Source organism: Schistocerca nitens, chromosome 8 (genome assembly GCF_023898315.1).
Source record: "Schistocerca nitens isolate TAMUIC-IGC-003100 chromosome 8, iqSchNite1.1, whole genome shotgun sequence".
In the NCBI taxonomy this organism is placed as follows: domain Eukaryota; kingdom Metazoa; phylum Arthropoda; class Insecta; order Orthoptera; family Acrididae; genus Schistocerca; species Schistocerca nitens.
The window spans coordinates 383,779,998-383,800,486 of record NC_064621.1 but is presented as its reverse complement, the minus strand read 5'-3'; the positions used below and the strand labels follow the sequence as shown (position 1 = coordinate 383,800,486).

The 20,489-nt window shown below is 38.2% G+C and overlaps 1 protein-coding gene across 1 annotated transcript in view; it reads left to right on the top strand.

The window, feature by feature from the left end:
• Positions 1-18,992, top strand: part of LOC126198930 (WD repeat-containing protein 48) — a 154,934-nt gene extending 135,942 nt beyond the window's left edge. The window contains exons 12-13 of the mRNA XM_049935567.1: positions 5,203-5,392; positions 17,475-18,992. Of these exons, the coding sequence (XP_049791524.1) occupies positions 5,203-5,392; positions 17,475-17,567 (283 nt within the window). The 3' untranslated portion in view covers positions 17,568-18,992. The remainder of the gene's footprint in view (positions 1-5,202; positions 5,393-17,474) is intronic.
• The last annotated feature ends 1,497 nt before the right edge of the window (positions 18,993-20,489 follow it).

Below are 20,489 nucleotides of genomic sequence, written 5' to 3'. Positions count from 1 at the left end.
TAAGTTTTGTTATGTGTGGACTCAATAAGTGGCTTTCAGGCTATTGCCTAGGTTTTTTTCCTACCATCCTTTGGTTCTGCCTTTCCCTACCTTCACACTGTTCTTCACCATGCTGCTTGTTTGGTTGATTTCTTTGAGATTCCAGGATAATGGGCTTGAACCCTCCAGGGTGGATTCCTTTTTGCTCAGTCGGGGGCCATCTTTTGTGGGAGGGGGTGAGTTGGGATGGGGGAGAGTCAACCCCTGGCCTAATAACTTCATGCCATTAAGGGGACTCCTGCCACATGGTGTTCTTCCTTCTACCTCTCCCAGTGGGAATCCACCAACCTGTGTTGTCTGTGTATGGACCATACCAGGTTAATAAATGTTTTTTTTAACTCTGTAATGAGTCGTTGCGGGACCCCTGTAGTCACGATCCATATTTTGCAGCACTGCTCCTGCCTTTTAAAAATTCACTCAAAATACGCACTCCCGTGGCCCTTGTCACGGGTGTTAGTGAATGGCACTTGCATGGTTACATCTATCCTCTTGTTTTCTTCACCAAAGTGGTTTGGTTTACATACCTGAATTTCCTTTTGGAATTGGATCCCCTCAGTTGGCATTGGCATTGGCATTGATTCGAGAAGCCATCAGCCTTACCTCTATGCTGACTAGGTTCCCCCCAATTTCTCCCCACTTTTTGTCTGGTGGTCTGTGCCCTTTTGTTTGCCCCTTTACCTATGTCTTCTTTCCCTGGTGTGGTCCCTGCTGTGTCATGACCATAGTATGGTGTGTGGATCAGGATGGGTCAGCAGTGGTGCCTTTGGAGTGCCCCCTGCTCTTGCCCCTTCCCACCTTCCTCCTCCTGTTCCTTACTCTTCATACCACTCTGATATCCCTTATGCCTCTTTCCCCCCCCCCCCCCCCCCATGAGGTAGACTGTGCGATTGGTGTTGTTCCTCCATTAGTATCTGCCACCTTGGATAGTGGGACTGATGACCTCACTGTTTGGTCATCCCCCACCCCCACCTTCCAATCGACTAACCAACAATATCAGGACAGCAATAATAACCATCATCAGTCATCTACTAATGGATTAAGGCCTCCATCAGACTTTTCCAAGCATTACAATCCTCAACTACATCCTTCAAAGTTGCTCCTATATGTCTGTTAATATTGAAATGATAATTAAATTGACACCCTAGCTGCAAACAGGCATTGATATACATCATTGGAGACATGTTGAAAATGTGTGCCCCGACCTGGACTCAAACCCTGGATCACCTGCGTACATGGCAGACACTTTGTCCAGCTGAGCCACCGAGGGCACAGAGGATAGTGCGCCTGCAGAGACTTATCCCTCACATGCTCGCCGTGAGACCCACATTCCCAACCTGTCCAAACCACTACATTCATAATGCGCCTAATAGATGTTTGCCCATCGAACTCATAACCCGTAGCAGATTAATCTACCAAGTCCCATACGAGTTGCGGCATAGTGTGTGCGTTCGCACAAGAAGGTCAGTGGCCGTGTAGCCATATTTTAACTATATATGAAGGTAGTATCTGTGCCCTAAGTGGCTCAGCTGGATAGAGCGTCTACCACGTAAGCAGGAGGTCTCGGGTTGGAGTCACGGTCGGGCCACACATTTTTAACACGTCCCCAATGATGTATATCAACTTCTGTTTGCAGCTAGGGTGTCGATTTCATTCTAGAGAAGCTGCACGGTCATCAATGGTATCTGTTCTTTCTGGAACAGATACTACCTTCATATATCTGTTAATATTATCTACCCACCTCCCTTTAAGTCATCCATTTGCCTAGCTACATGTCCTACCCACATACACGCCATTTTCTTTATGGCCATTTATTTAGTGTTTTATTTATTTGAAGGCCATATATTCTTGCCGTAAGTCAAAACTTAACACTGCATGTAAACTCACTACTTGAAACACATTAAAATTTTTGCTCTTGTGTTTTATTTCAGTTGCTGTTCATCCATTCATCTTCAGCAACCCTAAGTACAAAATTTAATTGGTTCTGTGAGTTCTTTGTTATTTGTTTATTTTAATTTCATAGTATCGATTACACACTGGTGGGATCTTGTTGTAATTACTAGGCATTCTGTCAAACTTCCTCTATTTAGTTCTTCCGTTACTTGTTGAAGTTTCTCACCAGCGGGCAACAATCTGATATCAGCAAAATTAAGAAGCTTTATGAATGTTCCATTGTCATGTATTCCTTCATATTTTACCACTTTCTTTACGAGTGCTGATTAGTTCTTTGTCATATTGAATCACAGAGCCTGCCTCCAGTTCGTTCAAAATTACATGTAATAGTTAAGAATATGGGCACCATTGCTGCAGCTTCCATTAGACCTAATGAGTTTAATGGAAAATCATACTAAAAATTGAAAGAGGCTTCATATTTCATTGCTCATTGCTTTACAAAGGGTTCAGCTGTTAGTCCTAATAAATATTTAATGCTAACAAAGAGACATCCCCTTGGCTTAGATTGACTTTCTGAAACCAGTATATAGTTGCATATGTTAGGGTCCCAGTTATAACATTCTGCAGCCATTTCCCTGGTGGACCCTTGTTTGAGAGTAACAGAAAAAAATAAAAAATAAAATTTCTTGGACTTCACTAGACCTTTAAAAATACTATTAATTTCAAAATGGCACTGTTGACTAGTGATTGAATTATTTGACTGGTAGGTGGAGAGCTGTGGGTTCTGCATTTTCTTTTTATTTATTTATTTATTTATTTATTTATTTATTTATTTTTACATCTTTATCAGAACACCTGCAATCACTTTTTTAATTCATATAAGCAGTGTAAATATATTTTTAATTCCAATCCTTTGCTGCTTTATTTTAATTATCTTGTTAACTTTTTAACTAACTTTCATTTTTTATTCTTTTCTCACATGGAATCTTTGTCCTGTGATTTTAAATATCTTTACCTACCCCCACCCCCCACCCCACCCCACCCCCTCCACCCCCCACCCGCAACTAGGATCATGTTAACAACTACAGTTCCTCTTCTTCCTTTGTTGTTGTTTCCTATTTTTCCAGTATTCCCTCATTTCCTCTCCATGAAGCCTCTTCCTTTCTTCTGTCCATGTTGGTCCCGGTTTTTTATTTCTTCTACTTCAAAAGCCTTCCAAATTTAGTATTTTGTTTTTAAAACACTTTCTTTCTGCTATTTCTGATTCTTTGATGATGTTTCTTTCAAGATCTTTTCTTACTTCTGTAATCCATGCTATTGTCGATTTCTTCTTCCAGAGGCATAGGAGTATTTGTTTTGTTAGTCTGTTTCCATCCATTCGGTAGAGATGTCCAAAAGAGGTTAATCTTCGTTTGGCCATTACTACAGATATTTTCTCTATATTTTTGTAGATCTCCTCATTACTTCTTATTTTCCAACCATCTGCAGTTTTCATTGCACCGATTATTTTTCTAATAATCCTTCTTTGCATTACCTCTAGTTTGTCCATCTTATAGTTCATCGTTAGGCATTCAGATCCATATAAACATTCTGGTCGTATCACTGTGGTGTAATGTTTTAGTTTTGTTTTTCTAGATATACATTTCTTGTTGTAAATATTTTTGGTCAAACCATATGCTCTTTCCATTTTGTTAGTTCTCACATCTATTGCAGATTTTTCTAGTCCATTCTGTTGTATAGTTTCTCCAAGATATTTAAATTTATTTACTCGCTCTATTTTACCTATTTGTGTTTCTATGTATTTTGGTGCATTTTTTATATTTGTCATGAATTTTGTTTTTTCAGCTGAAATTTTGAGACCAGTTCTGTTTGCTAATTTTTCCAGAATGTTTATTTGAGTAACTGCTTCTATCAGGTTTTCTGAAAGTATTGCGAAATCATCCGCAAAAGCCAAGCAGTTTACCTTAATTTCATTTGTTTTCCTTCCCAGAGTTAATGGTTCAATTTTGTGATTTTTCAGCTCCGAATTCTAGATCCTTACAATTTTTTCTAGAAGACAGTTAAACAGTAAAGTGATAAACCATCACCTTGTCTAACACCAGTTTTTATTTCAAAAGGCTGAGATACTTCTCCCATAAATTGGACTTTAGATACTGTACCTGTTAGTGTTTCACGAATTATGTTTGTTAGATTTGATTTACCTACCTATTATAATATTTAAAAATTTGAAAATATTGATGTATCGGTGAAAAAACAAATGACAGAACAATTTATTTAAATTGGTTGCGTAGTGGTGTCAAATTTATTTTGCACTGCAAAATATACATTTTTTGGGTGGTAATTGTTATACAAATATTTAAAACATAAATTATTCTTGCACCATGGGCAAAATAAGGTTGATGAAGATTTAAATGAAAGTAATAGAATAACAATTGCAATAATATAAACGAAAAAATAAAATGACAGAAAAGAAGGAATTAAATTTGAGAAAACACCTAAAAGTAGTTAAAATCATATGATCAAAGATTGAAAATGAGAAAGAATAAAAGGAAGAAAAATTGTAAGCAAGTAAAGTTAACAGAGTGATTAAAATGATGCAGCAAAAGATTAGAAATGAAAAAATTATATTTAAACCTGTTAACTGAATAAAAGTAAATATTGTGGTCATTTTCATAAAAATGTAAAAGAAAATTGCACCCAATAGAATCCAAACCCATGACCCTCTGCATACAGACCAAATAACTTAACCACTGAGGTACACCATCATTTTGAAATTAATACTGTTTTTGAAGGTATATTGAAATCCAAGATACTCTTTAAATTCTTTTTTGTCAATTGCTCGCAATCGAGAAATGGCTGCAGGGTGTGGTACCTGGGACCCTAACCTACATCACCATATAGTTGGTTTCAAAAAGTTTATCACACTCCTAAGGGTCCGCAGCTCGTGGTCTAGTGGTTAGTGTTGCTGCCTCTGGATCTCGTGATCCTGGGTTCAGTTCCTGGCCTGGTTGGCGATTTTCACTGCCTGGGACTGGGTGTTTTCATCATCATCATCATCATCATTTCGTGACAGTGGCTAGATTGGACTGTGTAAAAAAATTGAACTGTTTAAGAATTGGCACATTGTACAGGCACTGATGACTGCGCATTGAGCACCCCGCAAACTGAACATCAAAAATACCTCTAAGGAACTCTCATTGTAAACAAAAATGTAGTATAAATATACGTTCAAATTATGTTTGTTCATATTATATAATGTTCATTTTATTTCAGGGACCGATTAATAGCCAATGATTTCATACAAGTGAGAAAAGTTGCTGAACATGTGTATGAAAAGGTGTTGGGTGCTGGTTCTGAATCTGGCTCAGTAGCTGGTCCTAGTTCTCCCAGTGGAACAGATCCAGAAAGACAGGAAACAGGATCTATAGCTGAAGAAAGGGTTGAACTTCTGTGTAATGATCAGGTAATTAGTATTCATCACAGTGTTTTCAAATGATGGTATGAAGAAAAAGATTGATTGCTACTTACTGTATAGAGATGATGTTTAGTCACAGACAGGCACAACAGAAATACTGCTATACATGTGAGCTTTTGGCCAAAAGGCCTTCTTCTCACATAGAAAATACATGCAGATTCATGCAAGCACAACTCTCACACACAGCCACTACCACTGACCACTGAGGCCTCACTGTGAGTTTTCCATGTTTGGAGGCCTTTTTGCTGAAAGGTCACATCTATAGCAGTGTTTTCAGTGTGCCTGTCTGCAACTCAACATCTCCTCTACATGGTGAGTAGCAATGAATCCATTTCTCAATATTGTTATTATTCTATCCTCGATTATCCAGTATTTTAAAATGAATACTTATTTATATAATAGAGGGAAACATTCCACGTGGGAAAATATATCTAAAAACACAGATGATGTGACTTACCGAACAAAAGTGCTGGCAGGTCGATAGACACACAAACAAACACAAACATACACACGAAATTCTAGCTTTCGCAACCAACGGTTGCTTCGTCAGGAAAGAGGGAAGGAGAGGGAAAGATGAAAGGATGTGGGTTTTAAGGGAGAGGGTAAGGAGTCATTCCAATCACGGGAGCGGAAAGACTTACCTTGGGGGAAAAAAGGACAGGTATACACACGCACACGCACACACACACACACACACACACATACACACACACACACACACACACACACACATATATATATCCATCCGCACATACACAGACACAAGCAGACATTTGTAAAGGCAAAGAGTTCGGGCAGAGATGTCAGTCGAGGTGGAAGTACAGAGGCAAAGATGTTGAAAGACAGGCGAGGTATGAGCGACGGCAACTTGAAATTAGCAGACGTTGAGGCCTGGCGGATAACGAGAGGAGAGGATATACTGAAGGGCAAGTTCCCATCTCCGGAGTTCTGACAGGTTGGTGTTAGTGGGAAGTATCCAGATAACCCAGACGGTGTAACACTGTGCCAAAATGTGCTGGCCATGCACCAAGGCATGTTTAACCACAGGGTGATCCTCATTACCAACAAACACTGTCTGCCTGTGTCCATTCATGCGAATGGACAGTTTGTTGCTGGTCATTCCCACATAGAATGTGTCACAGTGTAGGCAGGTCAGTTGGTAAATCATGTGGGTGCTTTCACACGTGGCTCTGCCTTTGATCGTGTACACCTTCCGGGTTACAGGACTGGAGTAGGTGGTGGTGGGAGGGTGCATGGAACAGGATTTACACCGGGGGTGGTTACAAGGGTAGGAGCCAGAGGGTAGGGAAGGTGGTTTGGGGATTTCATAGGGATGAACTAAGAGGTTACGAAGGTTAGGTGGACCGCGGAAAGACACTCTTGGTGGAGTGGGGAGGATTTCATGAAGGATGGATCTCATTTCAGGGCAGGATTTGAGGAAGTCGTATCCCTGCTGGAGAGCCACATTCAGAGTCTGATCCAGTCCCGGAAAGTATCCTGTCACAAGTGGGGCACTTTTGTGGTTCTTCTGTGGGAGGTTCTGGGTTTGAGGGGATGAGGAAGTGGCTCTGGTTATTTGCTTCTGTACCAGGTCGGGAGGGTAGTTGCGGGATGCGAAAGCTGTTTTCAGGTTGTTGGTGTAATGGTTCAGGGATTCAGGACTGGAGCAGATTCGTTTGCCACGAGGACCTAGGCTGTGGGGAAGGGACCATTTGATGTGGAATGGGTGGCAGCTGTCGTAATGGAGATACTGTTGCTTGTTTGTGGGTTTGATGTGGACGGACGTGTGAAGCTGGCCATTGGCCAGATGGAGGTCAACGTCAAGGAAAGTGGCATGGGATTTGGAGTAGGACCAGGTGAATCTGATGGAACCAAAGGAGTTGAGGTTGGAGAGGAAATTCTGGAGTTCTTCTTCACTGTGAGTCCAGATCATGAAGATGTCATCAATAAATCTGTACCAAACTTTGGGTTGGCAGGCCTGGGTAACCAAGAAGGCTTCCTCTAAGCAACCCATAAATAGGTTGGCATACGAGGGGGGCCATCCTGGTACCCATGGCTGTTCCCTTTAATTGTTGGTATGTCTGGCCTTCAAAAGTGAAGAAGTTGTGGGTCAGGATGAAGCTGGCCAAGGTAATGAGGAAAGAGGTTTTAGGTAGGGTGGCAGGTGATCGGCGTGAAAGGAAATGCTCCATCGCAGTGAGGCTCTGGACGTGCGGAATATTTGTGTATAAGGAAGTGGCATCAATGGTTACAAGAATGGTTTCGGGGGGTAACAGATTGGGTAAGGATTCCAGGCGTTCGAGAAAGTGGTTGGTGTCTTTGATGAAGGATGGGAGACTGCATGGATTTCATTTCAGGGCAGGATTTGAGGAAGTCGTATCCCTGCTGGAGAGCCACATTCAGAGTCTGATCCAGTCCCAGAAAATCGAACTATTTGCCTTTAGAAATGTCTGCTTGTGTCTGTATATGTGTAGATGGATATGTGTGTGTGTGTGTGTGTGTGTGTGTGTGTGTGTGTGTGTGTGTGTGTGTGTGTGCGCGCGCGCGCGAGTGTATACCTGTCCTTTTTTCCCCCTAAGGTAAGTCTTTCCGCTCCCGGGATTGGAAATTGGAATGACTTCTTACCCTCTCCCTTAAAACCCACATCCTTTCGTCTTTCCCTCTCCTTCCCTCTTTCCTGACGAAGCAACCATTGGTTGCGAAAGCTAGAATTTTGTGTGTATGTTTGTGTTTGTTTGTGTGTCTATCAAACTGCCAGCACTTTCATTCGGTAAGTCACATCATCTGTTTTTTGAATACTTATTTATTATTACCATGTTATTTTAAATTATTCTAAGAGGAAAGATCGTCAACATGAAATTACAATCAAATAAAAATTAATGAAAAGAATCCTTTTTATCAAGAGGGTAGCAGATGTAGACACAATAAGGAACTATATGAAAGTAGTTTTCAGAAGCAGATATTTCTCCATGGATGAACATGATTGGAAGAAATTACATTGTTCAAAAATATGCATAGCAAAGTTACTAAGAAATAATGTTGAGGAAGACTCAGGATGACAAGAACAGAGGAAGACAATTGTTTTGTTCATGCCTATCAATGCTACTGTGTGATTAAATAAAAGCTTTGTCTTTGTTCCCTTGTGTGTTTTTTGAAAGCTTCACACAATAGACAGGGGTGGGATCGAGCATATTGTGGGTTCATAGTAACCTAATTATTTTAAACCTCTCACAATGTTGTGACTACTCTCTCTCTCTCTCTCTCACACACACACACACACACACACACACACACACACACACACACACACACAGTTTTGTTTCACATGAATGTGATGATATTAGTACTCATCTCTCATGATAGAAATGAGGGACTCAGTTTGTTGTTCACTTACGACTGCAATGAGAAAACAGAAAGCTTCAAAATCTTTTAAAGAATTTAAATAAATATTCGATGCTGCAAATTGACTGCGATAATTATTGATTAGTAATGAAAAGGAACTTGTGAATGTCGCAGTGGCACAATATTCCTATTAGAAATACATACTGGATGTGATAATCAAAGGCCATAATTGGATGAGACAAGATGAGAAGGAAAAATTTATTGTGCTAAGGAAGTTTATCTAGTATTTCAGAAATGACTGCACCTTTGTACAATGCTCAAGGTACAAATTTTGATCATACTGTTGTTTTTACATGTATCCATTTTTGTTTATTTCCTTCCGCCACCCTCCGTTTTTAGCCCTCGTTTTCTTCCTCCAAGAATCGTATTCAGTGTTTTTTTTTTCTATTTCACACATTTTCTTAACACAAAGCAAACAATTATTTTACATCTGCATCTACATACATACTGTATGTTGTGTGGTGGAGGGTATCTTGTACCACCACTGGTCTTTTTTTCCTGTTCCACTTGCAGATAGAGTGAAGGAAAAATGCCTGTCTATATGTCTTCCACCGAGCGAGGTGGCGCAGTGGTTAGCACACTGGACTCTCATTTGGGAGGACAACAGTTCAATCCCGCATCCAGCCATCCTGATTTAGGTTTTCCGTGCTTTCCCTAAATCGCTCCAGGCAAATGCCGGGATGGTTCCTCTGAAAGGGCATGGCCGACTTCCTTCCCCGTCCTTCCCTAATACGATGAGACCGATGACCTCGATGTTTGGTCTCTTCCTCCAAAACAACCCAACCCCTATATGTCTTCGTACAAGCCCTAATTATCTTCATGATCCTTACACAAAATGTATGGTGGTGGCTGTAGAATCATTCTGCAGTCGGCTTCAAATCCCAGTTCTCTAAATTTCCTCAGTAGTGTTCCACATAAAAGAACATCGTCCAGGCCACCCGAACTCACGAAGCATCTCCATAATACTTCTGTGTTAATCGAACCTACCAGTAACAAATCTAGCAGCAGATCTCCTAATTGCTTTAATGTCTTCCTTTAATTTGATCTGGTGGGGATCCCACACGTTCAAGCATTACTGTTCTGTACATGGTCTCCTTTACAGATGAATTATACTTCCATAAAATTCTCCCAATAAACTGAAGTTGACCATTCGCCTTCCCGCTGCCATCGTTATGTGCTCATTTTGAATCAGGTGGCTACATTTTTAGGTTACTGGATTTTTGTATCCCATTAATTGCTTCAGGAGGACTATCTAGGCCTTGTGGATGAAATGGGGTCATTCCGTGTTAGATGACCTAAGTTCCCTATCTCAACCATCTTCACTTTTATTGAAATTTGTACAGAATATACGTAACGGACTTGCACGAACTTGTACCATGTGGAACATGGTGTAGTTAATAAACCCTTTTTCACAGAGTCACATTCTTCAACTCTAGAAATGTTCAAAAAAAGTTCTCAACATTGGCAGGTCATTGTATACTACAACTTGCCATCATGCCACAATGTTTTGTGTAGAACAGTGAAATAGTAAAAATGTGCAATGAGGATGCATTCTGTTGTTCCAGTCTCTCTTCAAAGTTGCTGAAAAATTTTGTCATGTCAATTTTTTCCGGTATCATAACAAGGAATCAGAAGTGAGCCAAAGGCGCTGGAAAGATGGTCATTCTTCATTGTATTGTCAGTTAGCTTACTGAATTATGAATGTTCCTAAAAATGTATTCACTATATTATCTGCCTCAAAAATTACCCAAAAATAGTAAATGTACCAAATCGTGTCTATAACTGACACCACATATTGTAAAATTGATACCACTGAGTTTATAAGCATTGCCACTAACTAAAAAGTGCACATTTAAGTCTATCAGTAACATCTATTTTCATTTTGGTGTTCTTTGAGGTGCAAGTATTTGGCTTAAAGTTTGTATTTTTATCAATAAACTGTAATGCAGTTTGTTAATTTAGTGGCCAGTAACATTTATATTCCCATTTTCTTGAAACATGTTTGAAGTATTGTGACCCTATGGGTCACCTTAAGCTGGCTCAATATCTGCAAAGATCGATAGACTCTTATGGAAACATGGCATCCATTGTATTTTGCTCCCATCAACAAAGATAAAAAAGTTCCTTTGTAATATTTAAGGTGATGTAGGACCCCAAAAGCCAGTTGTGAACTGCATTCCAAGCAAATTTGGCATGTCTTACATTGGGAAATCGTTTTGTAACAGTCAAGGGATGTCGGTGATACACTTGACTGAAACTACCAAGCGAATTAGCTGTAACCGAACACTGCTTTGAAAATAGTTCAGAAATGAAATATGATGAGAGCAACACCATGCTGCAAACTCAGGCACTAAAGGTGCCAGGAAACCTAATAAATCAGTACGGAGGTTTAAACTGAAACAAGGCTTGGGGTGCAGCACTCGATTTTTTTTAAGATATCATATCCACTAGAGCTGGTAAATGTGAAAAATATACAAAGAAACAAATTATCTGGCCAGTACTTAGCTCAATACATCTGACAGTCACACAAACCTGATGAAAATACACTACTGGCCATTAAAATTGCTACACCACGAAGATGACGTGCTACAGACACAAAATTTCACCGACAGGAAGAAGGTGCTGTGATATGCAAATGATTAGCTTTTTAGAGCATCCACACAAGGTTGGCGCGGGTGGCGACACATACAACATGCTGACATGAGGAAAGTTTCCAACCGATTTCTCGTACACAAACAGCAGTTGACCGCCATTGCCTGGTGAAACGTTGTTGTGATGCCTCGTGTAAGGAAGAGAAATGCGTACCGTCATGTTTCAGACTTTGATAAAGGTCAGATTGTAGCCTATTGCGATTGCGGTTTATCGCATCGCGACATTGCTGCTCGCGTTGGTTGAGATCCAATGACTGTTAGCAGATATGGAATCGGTGGATTCAGGAGGGTAATATGGAACACCATGCTGGATCCCAACAGCCTTGTATCGCTAGCAGTCGAGATGACAGGCATCTTATCCGCAGCCATGCGGCTACGTCTCGATCCCTGAGTCAGCAGATGGGGACGTTTGCAAGACAACAACCATTTGCACGAACAGTTTGACGTCGTTTGCAGCAGCATGGACTATCAGCTCAGAGACCGTGGCTGCGGGTACCCTTGACGCAGCATCACAGACAGGAGCGCCTGCAATGGTGTACTCGACGACGAACCTGGGTGCACGAATGGCAAAACGTCATTTTTTCAAATGAATCCAGGTTCTGCTTACAGCATCATGATGGTCGCTTCTGTCTTTGGCAACATCGCGGTGAACGCACATTGGAAGCGTGTATTCGTCATCGCAATACTGGCATATCAGCCGGCGTGATGGTATGGGGTGCCATTGGTTACATGTCTCGGTCACCTCTTGTTTGCATTGCCGGCACTTTGAATAGTGGACGTTAAATTTCAGATGTGTTACGAACCGTGGTTCTACCCTTCATTGGATCCCTGCGAAACCCTACATTTCAGCAGGATAATTCACGATTGCATGTTGCAGGTCTTGTACGGGCCTTTCTGGATATAGAAAATGTTCGACTACTACCCTGGCCAGCACATTCTCCAGATCTCTCACCAAGTGAAAACGTCTGGTCAATGGTGGCCGAGCAACTGGCTTGTCACAATACGCCAGGCACTAATCTTGATGAACTGTGGTATCATGTTGAAGCTGCATGGGCAGCTGTACCTGTACATGCCATCCAAGCTCTGTTTGACTCAATGCCCAGGCATATCAAGGCTGTTATTACGGCCAGAGGTAGTTCTGGGTACTGATTTCTCAATCTATGCACCCAAATTGCGTGAAAATGTAATCACATGTCAGTTCTAGTATAATATATTTGTCCAATGAATACCTGTTTATCATCTCCATTTCTTCTTGGTGTAGCAATTTTAATGGCCAGTAGTGTAAATAAAATCTAGCTTTTAGAAAATTGTTCCTTCATCAGGGAGGCGAGAGGAAAAAATTGTTTAAGAAGTGAAAATGGATGCAATCCCTCACAATCCAGGGTATGAGATGACAAGGGGAATGTAAGCAATGATGGAGTAAAGGGTGTCAAAGGGAAGCCAAAGATTACACAACATGAGTACTGTGTCAGCTTCAAAGTAAAGTAGATTGACTGAGAAGTAAAGAAGAGTATGTTAGAAATAACAGAACAGAATTATTTTGAGTTAAATAATGAATTCTGGTTGCAAAGTGAAGGATAACCAGTGAGATCTCCAGTGTCTGGAACCATAGCAGACATATTTATGAACCATGTAGAACAGATTATATTTAACAAAATAGTGCCAGATAGGTACAACATTCGGTACTGGATTAGATATATGGGTCACCTCTTATGCTTGATAGATAAACCAAACAATAAAATTGTCTAGTTACACACAGACATAAATTCTGTTCATGATAAGATACATTTTACAATAGAGAAAGAGCAAAATAGTTAAATTACATGGACATCACCATAAAAAATTCAAATCAACCAACACATATTCGCCATATACCAAAAACCGACAACAACACACACAATGATACATGAGATGTCACAACACCCCAATTCTCAAAAGCAGGCAGCACTTAGAAACATGCTCCACAGACTAAACACAGTACCATTAGATACAGATAATTACAAAAAAGAAATGAGTACTATAATACAAATAGCCACAAACAATGGATACAAAGCGAATTTAGTAACAAAAGCTGAACAAGAAAATCAAAAAACAGAAAAGAACAAACACCCAACTGTCACCAACAAAAGGACAAAATCACACACAAACGAATGCACAAAATACAAGAATAGGAACAACACAAAGTGTGAAAGAAACAGAAAGTGAAAGATGGTACAGTGACACACACACACACACACACACACACAGAACATCCAATATTTTCAAAACAACAAGGCACGAAAATAGCACACCAAACCAACAACTCAATTCAGAAACACTTCCCAAAAACAAAAAGAAAGAAAAAAACTGATATATATCAGAAATCAGGAGTATACCAACTGAAATGAAGTACATGTGATGGAAGACACATAGGTTAAACCAGAACATTTGACACCAGATACAAAGAACATGTAAGACCATGGAAGTATAGGACAAATCAATCAACTTTTGCAGAACACCAACATAAAATTACAACCAGAGACACAGACATGGAAATCATAAGGATCAACAAGAACAAAAAACATCTCATCACCTTACAAGAAAACTACCACATCCAAAAAAGCCATAAAAGAAAAGAAACAACTGATAAATGATCAGATCAGCTTGGCAAACCACACACTCTTTAAACTGATTGACCACTTAATATAACATTAAAAGTCCTCATATAACCACAGGCTCCGTTTACCACTCCCAATTCCTCCCAGATTCTGTCCTATAATCACTGTCGAAGCCCATCCATTTCTTTCCACTGCGACCCCCCCCCCCCCCTGCAAAAAAAAAACTCCACTCTCTCTCTCTCTCTCTCTCTCTCTCTCTCTCTCACACACACACACACACACACACACACACACACACAAATTGTTTCATAGGTTGGCAACGCTCACAATGTGAACAAAAATAAACAAATAGGCACTGTGGCAGTGCAGGATGAAAAACAGTTAAGAAAGTCGATTGTAAATAGTGCTGCACTGGAAATACTGCAGAATACTAAAAACTGCCAAGTGCAGATGTGTAATGAAGCCTGTTGACATCTGCCACTGCTAGCAAGAAGGGAAGGAGTAGATTATGTAAAGAAACACTGTAAGTAGCTTGCAGACCAACTTTATAACAAAAATGCTGTTTTTAAGCTAAAAAATAAAAAATGTACCAACATATGTATACAATTTACAGAATAACCACAGAAGAAGAATTGTAAATAAAAGCAAAATGCATCTGGTGTAATTCTCAGGTGTTAACAGCCGCTGTGGGAGATGTCCACGCAAACAAATGTACGAGGAAAGTGTGTTTATTGTCTTAATTACAGAATTGACCCTGATAGAAAATGATAAGTAGAACATGTGGAGAGGGAGAGGTCTGGAAGATTATCTGTCCAGCAGCAGAGAAGAATGGCTATTGGTGATGAATGTTGATGATCAATAAAATAATAATAATAAGCCATAGAAAGAACTAATGGCCTCAGTATTGTGGATGTGAATTATCTTACTGGATCATTACCACACTGTTCAGTGTGTTATGATACAGACTAGTCACTGTGTAGTTTTCTCTCTGTGTGGTTGTCGTAAAACCTTTCCTCTGCCCATAAAAGATCCTGCAAACTTATAAAACATTTATTGTGAAGAGTTTTGGCAACAATAATCATCTATCCTCAAAGTATGAACTATCAGACTCTGTTTGCGTAGGTATAGCCCCTTTCACTAAATTACTTCTCTTGTCTTCACAAAACCAACGACAATACCACAGGAAATTCATTCAAGTTTTAACTTGGAAACTTGCAGATGAAGTATTGCAAGATACATCTTGTCTTTATTTTGTGGCTACCATAAAAGTTAACAGTGAGTGAATTATGTTATCTTATATATTGAGACAGGAAAATTTTGTGTAAATGATAAAGCAACAAATGATGTGAAATCAATGGTTTTTACTGAAATAATACAAAATTGGCTGTGTCTACAAAATGTCATGAAATTTACTATTTTCTTCATACCTGCGTAAAAATATTATACATCTGTAAGCAGTAGTTTATAGATACTGGTAACTGACCATTACTTAATTTTGAAATAGGATCTTTACTTTTGTTCTCAATGTTGAGGTACACATATAATCTTAAAAATGATATTTGTTTCCTGTTTAAAAGCCGATTCCTGGATGGGACTTCACTGGTAACAATTTTATGTGCTAAACTCATATTTCCTGACCCATTTGTACAACAACAGGTACATGCAAGTCTGAGTTTCTAGCAGCAGTTGTTTTGTTTCAATGATAGGATGATGACATCCACCTCCGTAGCACAGTGGTAGGGTTACCGCCTACCATGCCAGGGGGCCCAGGTTCGATTCCCGGCAGGGGACTGGGTGTCGTGTGTCGTTCATCATCATTTTCATTGTTATCGACATGCAAGTCACCGAAGTGGCATCAACTAAAAAGACTTGCCGTGCCGAACCCCGAAGGGGATATCCCGGCTAATAAATGCCACACGATAATTTCATTTCATAGGATGATAATGATTAACTCTACTAGTTATGACATAACAAACAGCCTGTAACATATATCTGGAATGGAAGGCCTCTGCAACATAGATATTCTGAAGAGATACAAATACCTTCAAAATTTAGTGAAATAGCAACCTCTCATGCCATTGTCAAAAGTTTGCTGTTGTACTGGAGGCAGTTTGACAGCCATGTTCCTATATAGACTCAAAGTGGCAGTTTTCACACTATACAGGGTGTCCTGTTTATCTTGACCGCCTCAGGTAACATTTTGCAAGAAGTAAAATAAAAAATATATCAAGCAAATGCTGTTTACGGTGAACATTTGCCAACATGATTGCTTTTCATATAACATTGCTTATTACGAAGATATGAATAGCAGTGCATCTTTTTAAATAGCACCCTGTATTTTTTATTCGGTAATCCACTTCATCTCTTCAAGACATGCTCTAAAACATATCACAGTGCACAATTCATGTAAAGATGATTTTATTAAAAACATAACACGAAACTGAGTTTGACTCTCTTGTACTAGTACACGGTACATGTATTGTGGGTAACATAACTCATCTGCTTGCTCCAGTTGACAGTAAACAGTTGAAGGTTTGTGTGAGTGCAGAATATGCCAATGAAGAGAAGATTGAAATGTAAGGGAACAGAACAGTAACTGCAATAATGATGTATTATTTAGGATACAGGTACTTGTTGTGCAGTATTACAGTACTTGAATGATATCTTGTGTACAATAAAGACAGTCCTTAATTAAAAACTGCATCACCATTACTTTTCTTTTATTATGATTGAAGGTAGTCATATTGCAACTTAGGCAGAAGAACTGTACAGGTAGTGTTATTCTGACAATAATCCACTTTCCCACCTTATTGTAATTACTGTTCTGCTAAGTTATATTCTCCATAGATAAGCTGCAAAGTTATTTGTTTTAATAGCTTTGAAGTAAAGTTTTCTTAAATAATGGAAATAAGTGAGATGTGTGATGTTGGTAAATAAAATACAATCGATACTTATATATTAATTTTCAACATAAAACTCAAAAACAGTGAAATACAACAAAAATAAAGAACATGTTTGAAAAACAAGCCATCAAAAATATAACTGGAATTGGCAAAAAATACAGCCGAAACTGTCAAACTTGACAGTCCCCTACCTCTTTTCCTCTTGCTTAGAAAAATTTAATCATAAATAAAAGTTCACATATTTACCTTCTCAGTAGCCCAAAGTATAAGTTAAAATTTCTTTATGTAAAGTTAATTATGCAAATTTAACATTGATTGTAGGTTTGTGCTTTAAACTGTGCAGTAACAATGAGGAAGTTTATTGAAAATGAATTGTATCAGTTTATCGTAAGAGTTACTCAAGCTACCTAGCAAGCAATTGCAAGTTATGAATTTCTATCTTTTAAATAATTGTTAAAAAGTAGAATGTTTATTTCACTTGTGCTCATTATGTAATCAATTACATTATTGTTTGCAGGTCCTAGATTCAAATATGGATCTTCGAACAGTGAGACATTTCATCTGGAAATCATCCACTGACCTTATGCTACATTATAGACCACTGAAATAGTACCAGGGTTGCCCCGCTGTGTTGTGGTTAATGCGCAAGCGGAATAGTTAGATGAACATAAGCTGACAGATTATGAATGTGGAACTGGCCAGTACGTAAGGAATACTGTTATTGTTAGAAAGCAGTTATTCATATTACTTATGGACTGGTTACATTCTGAAATGAACAAACTTTCCACAATTACAGTGCTCAAAATTGCAATTAGTTACATGTGAATTACTGTAAGGGAAGTTCTAAGTGAATTTATACACCCGTCAGCCAGTTGTTTCTGCCAACAAGTGCTACCTACATATATGATGACAGTGTTTAAAAGTGGAATCTGATTTTTAACTTTTCCATGGATTACATTCCACTGAATTTAACTGATCTGTATATTTCTCATCGCTGTAAATATTGTATAATATGTCAGAAACATTTATTACTGAAATATATCGTATAAATATTAATTTGTAACCATAGGGTCTTAATTTTATCATTTTCTGTATCTTGTTATTGTATTGATGTATTAGTAATTTTGTCAGTGTTATGCTTCATGTTCTTCACTTATTTTCCTTTTATATTTCATGAACATGTATTATAATTATGAATTACATCTCTAAAATGGAAAGAGTGTGTGTGTGTGTGTGTGTGTGTGTGAGAGAGAGAGAGAGAGAGAGAGAGAGAGAGTCTGGATTAATTGGCCTGTATATACGAAATATTGCCTTTTGTATATTATTTCTCCACCTGTCCTACTGTTTGTGATGTTGAATCTGTTATCAGGTTATCCTTCAGTGTCATGTACATACCTCATTGTGACATAACTTTGTACAAATTTAAATGTCACTTATTTCCAATATGGTAAGTGCTGGGAGCTGAAGTTGGAAAGAAATTTCAAATGTGTATTCATTGACATTGAGTTGCTAAAGTAATCAAAGACTTTAATGGTAGCATGATATGCGATTCCCTTTGCAAGCAAGGGTTTCAGTCTCAGAACATGTAGAAGACAATTATTTTATTCACGAGAATTATTGCAGAAAAGGTTGTGACACCTTGTTCATGTGATAAACAGTGACTGTTTAAAATTGTATTTTTTCGTTACTTGTCTTAACCAGATTGTGTTTCGCATATGTTTAAAATGCTGGTACCAAATTACAAAAACAGAAAATGTATTAAATTTTTTGTGTGTTGGTCATGTTTTCTCAAGCATTGATTTATTGGTTTACTTTAATCTGTTGCATGTTTTATGCTGTCGGATAAAGTAATAATTTAAATTCCACAGTTGCAGTACTTTATTGTTTTACATACTTTTGTGATACTTAAAAGTAATTAAGTACTACTCATTGAGTCATGTCAGAACATAATACTATGTTCAAAAGTCAAGGAATAGTACAAGTTAAACATGCAGCTTATATGCTGACTTACAGTAATAAAATATTAAAAAATTGTGATCCTTTTTGTCCATTTCTTGTCCCATTTATTGTGACATTAGTTACTCTGAATGAGAAAATGGACAGGCTCTTGCATTTTTCCAGTGATGTGATAGTGTACAAATGCTTGAATTGTTTTGTTGATCTGATTTTTGTTTCTTTATGTACCTGTGCACCACCACCACCACCACCCCACTTCCCTCTTTCCCCAGTGGTATAAAACTGAAAAAGCTACATCAATGTGCCCACTGGTACACACAGTTTATGGATGCACAATGCATTCAGAAATTTTGGTAAACAGAAAATAATATCACACAGAGCAAGACCATTGAAATAATAATAATAATAATAATAATTATTATTATTATTATTATTATTATTATAATTTCCTACTCTCTACAATTTACTACTTGAAATTCAAGATGGAAAGTTTGCAAATTGGTAACTCTGATGAGGAATCCACCATTACATCCTGTAACGTATTGGGACTTAGGATTCTGGGCAGTCCCAACATCTGTGGTGATGATGAGATGGATTATACTGAGACGCCTTCTAAGTTTAATTTAAAGAAGAGATACTACTCTTGAACTTAAATGTCAATCCTCTTCTGAAAATTGGGAAACAGAAGGAATTGGAATTACTTCACAAGAGAACCATATACCAATTTTAGCAGTGCAGGAAACCAGATTCTTAGATGAGATTATTGATGACACGCAACATTATAGAATTTATAAAAGGAAACCACTAATAAGAATAATGGAAAACATGCCAGTATTTGTAACAGCATTTAATGCAAGCAAAAAAGTCATAGATAGTGCAACAGAATTTACATTGGAGTCACAAAGAATGTGCAAGAATAAAAGCTGTACTCTTATTAATTTCCATGCACCTAACAGAAGAAATGTGCAGAAAGTAAATAAGTTTTGGGATCTTATAGAATCTGAAATCTCTAATGTACCTAAAAACAATGTTAAAATACTTCTCGGCAACTTCATACAGAAATTGGGAAGGAAAAGAAATTTAAGAATATTGTAGACAAGTATTCACCACACTTAAAAACAAACAGAAATGGTGAAAAACTTGTTAGTATGTGTAAAACATTCCCGTTAAAACTGATATCCACACATATTCATAAACTACCACAAAAAACCAAAATTTGGATATCTCTAAATTCAAACTTTGGAAAATTTCGACCGTATCACATACCCTTATCTAAAAGGAATATTGTGGAAATTATGAATTTAAGTAATCAGAAATGGGAATTTGGTTTGAATCTTTCTCTCTCTAAGATAAAAATAGGATTTCTCCCATCTAAAATAAAAAAAAATACAACCACAAAAGGCATCACATATAACTCAGCTACAGCTAATATTCAACAGAAAAAATAGAAAAATTCAGAGAAGAAAGATTATAAATGATTTACAACTGCTTTTTGAGAACATTTGGAAAACAGAAGGTTCCAGAAAAATGCAAATAGTGTTAATCCACCCGCCACGTAAAAAGGGAGACAGACAAT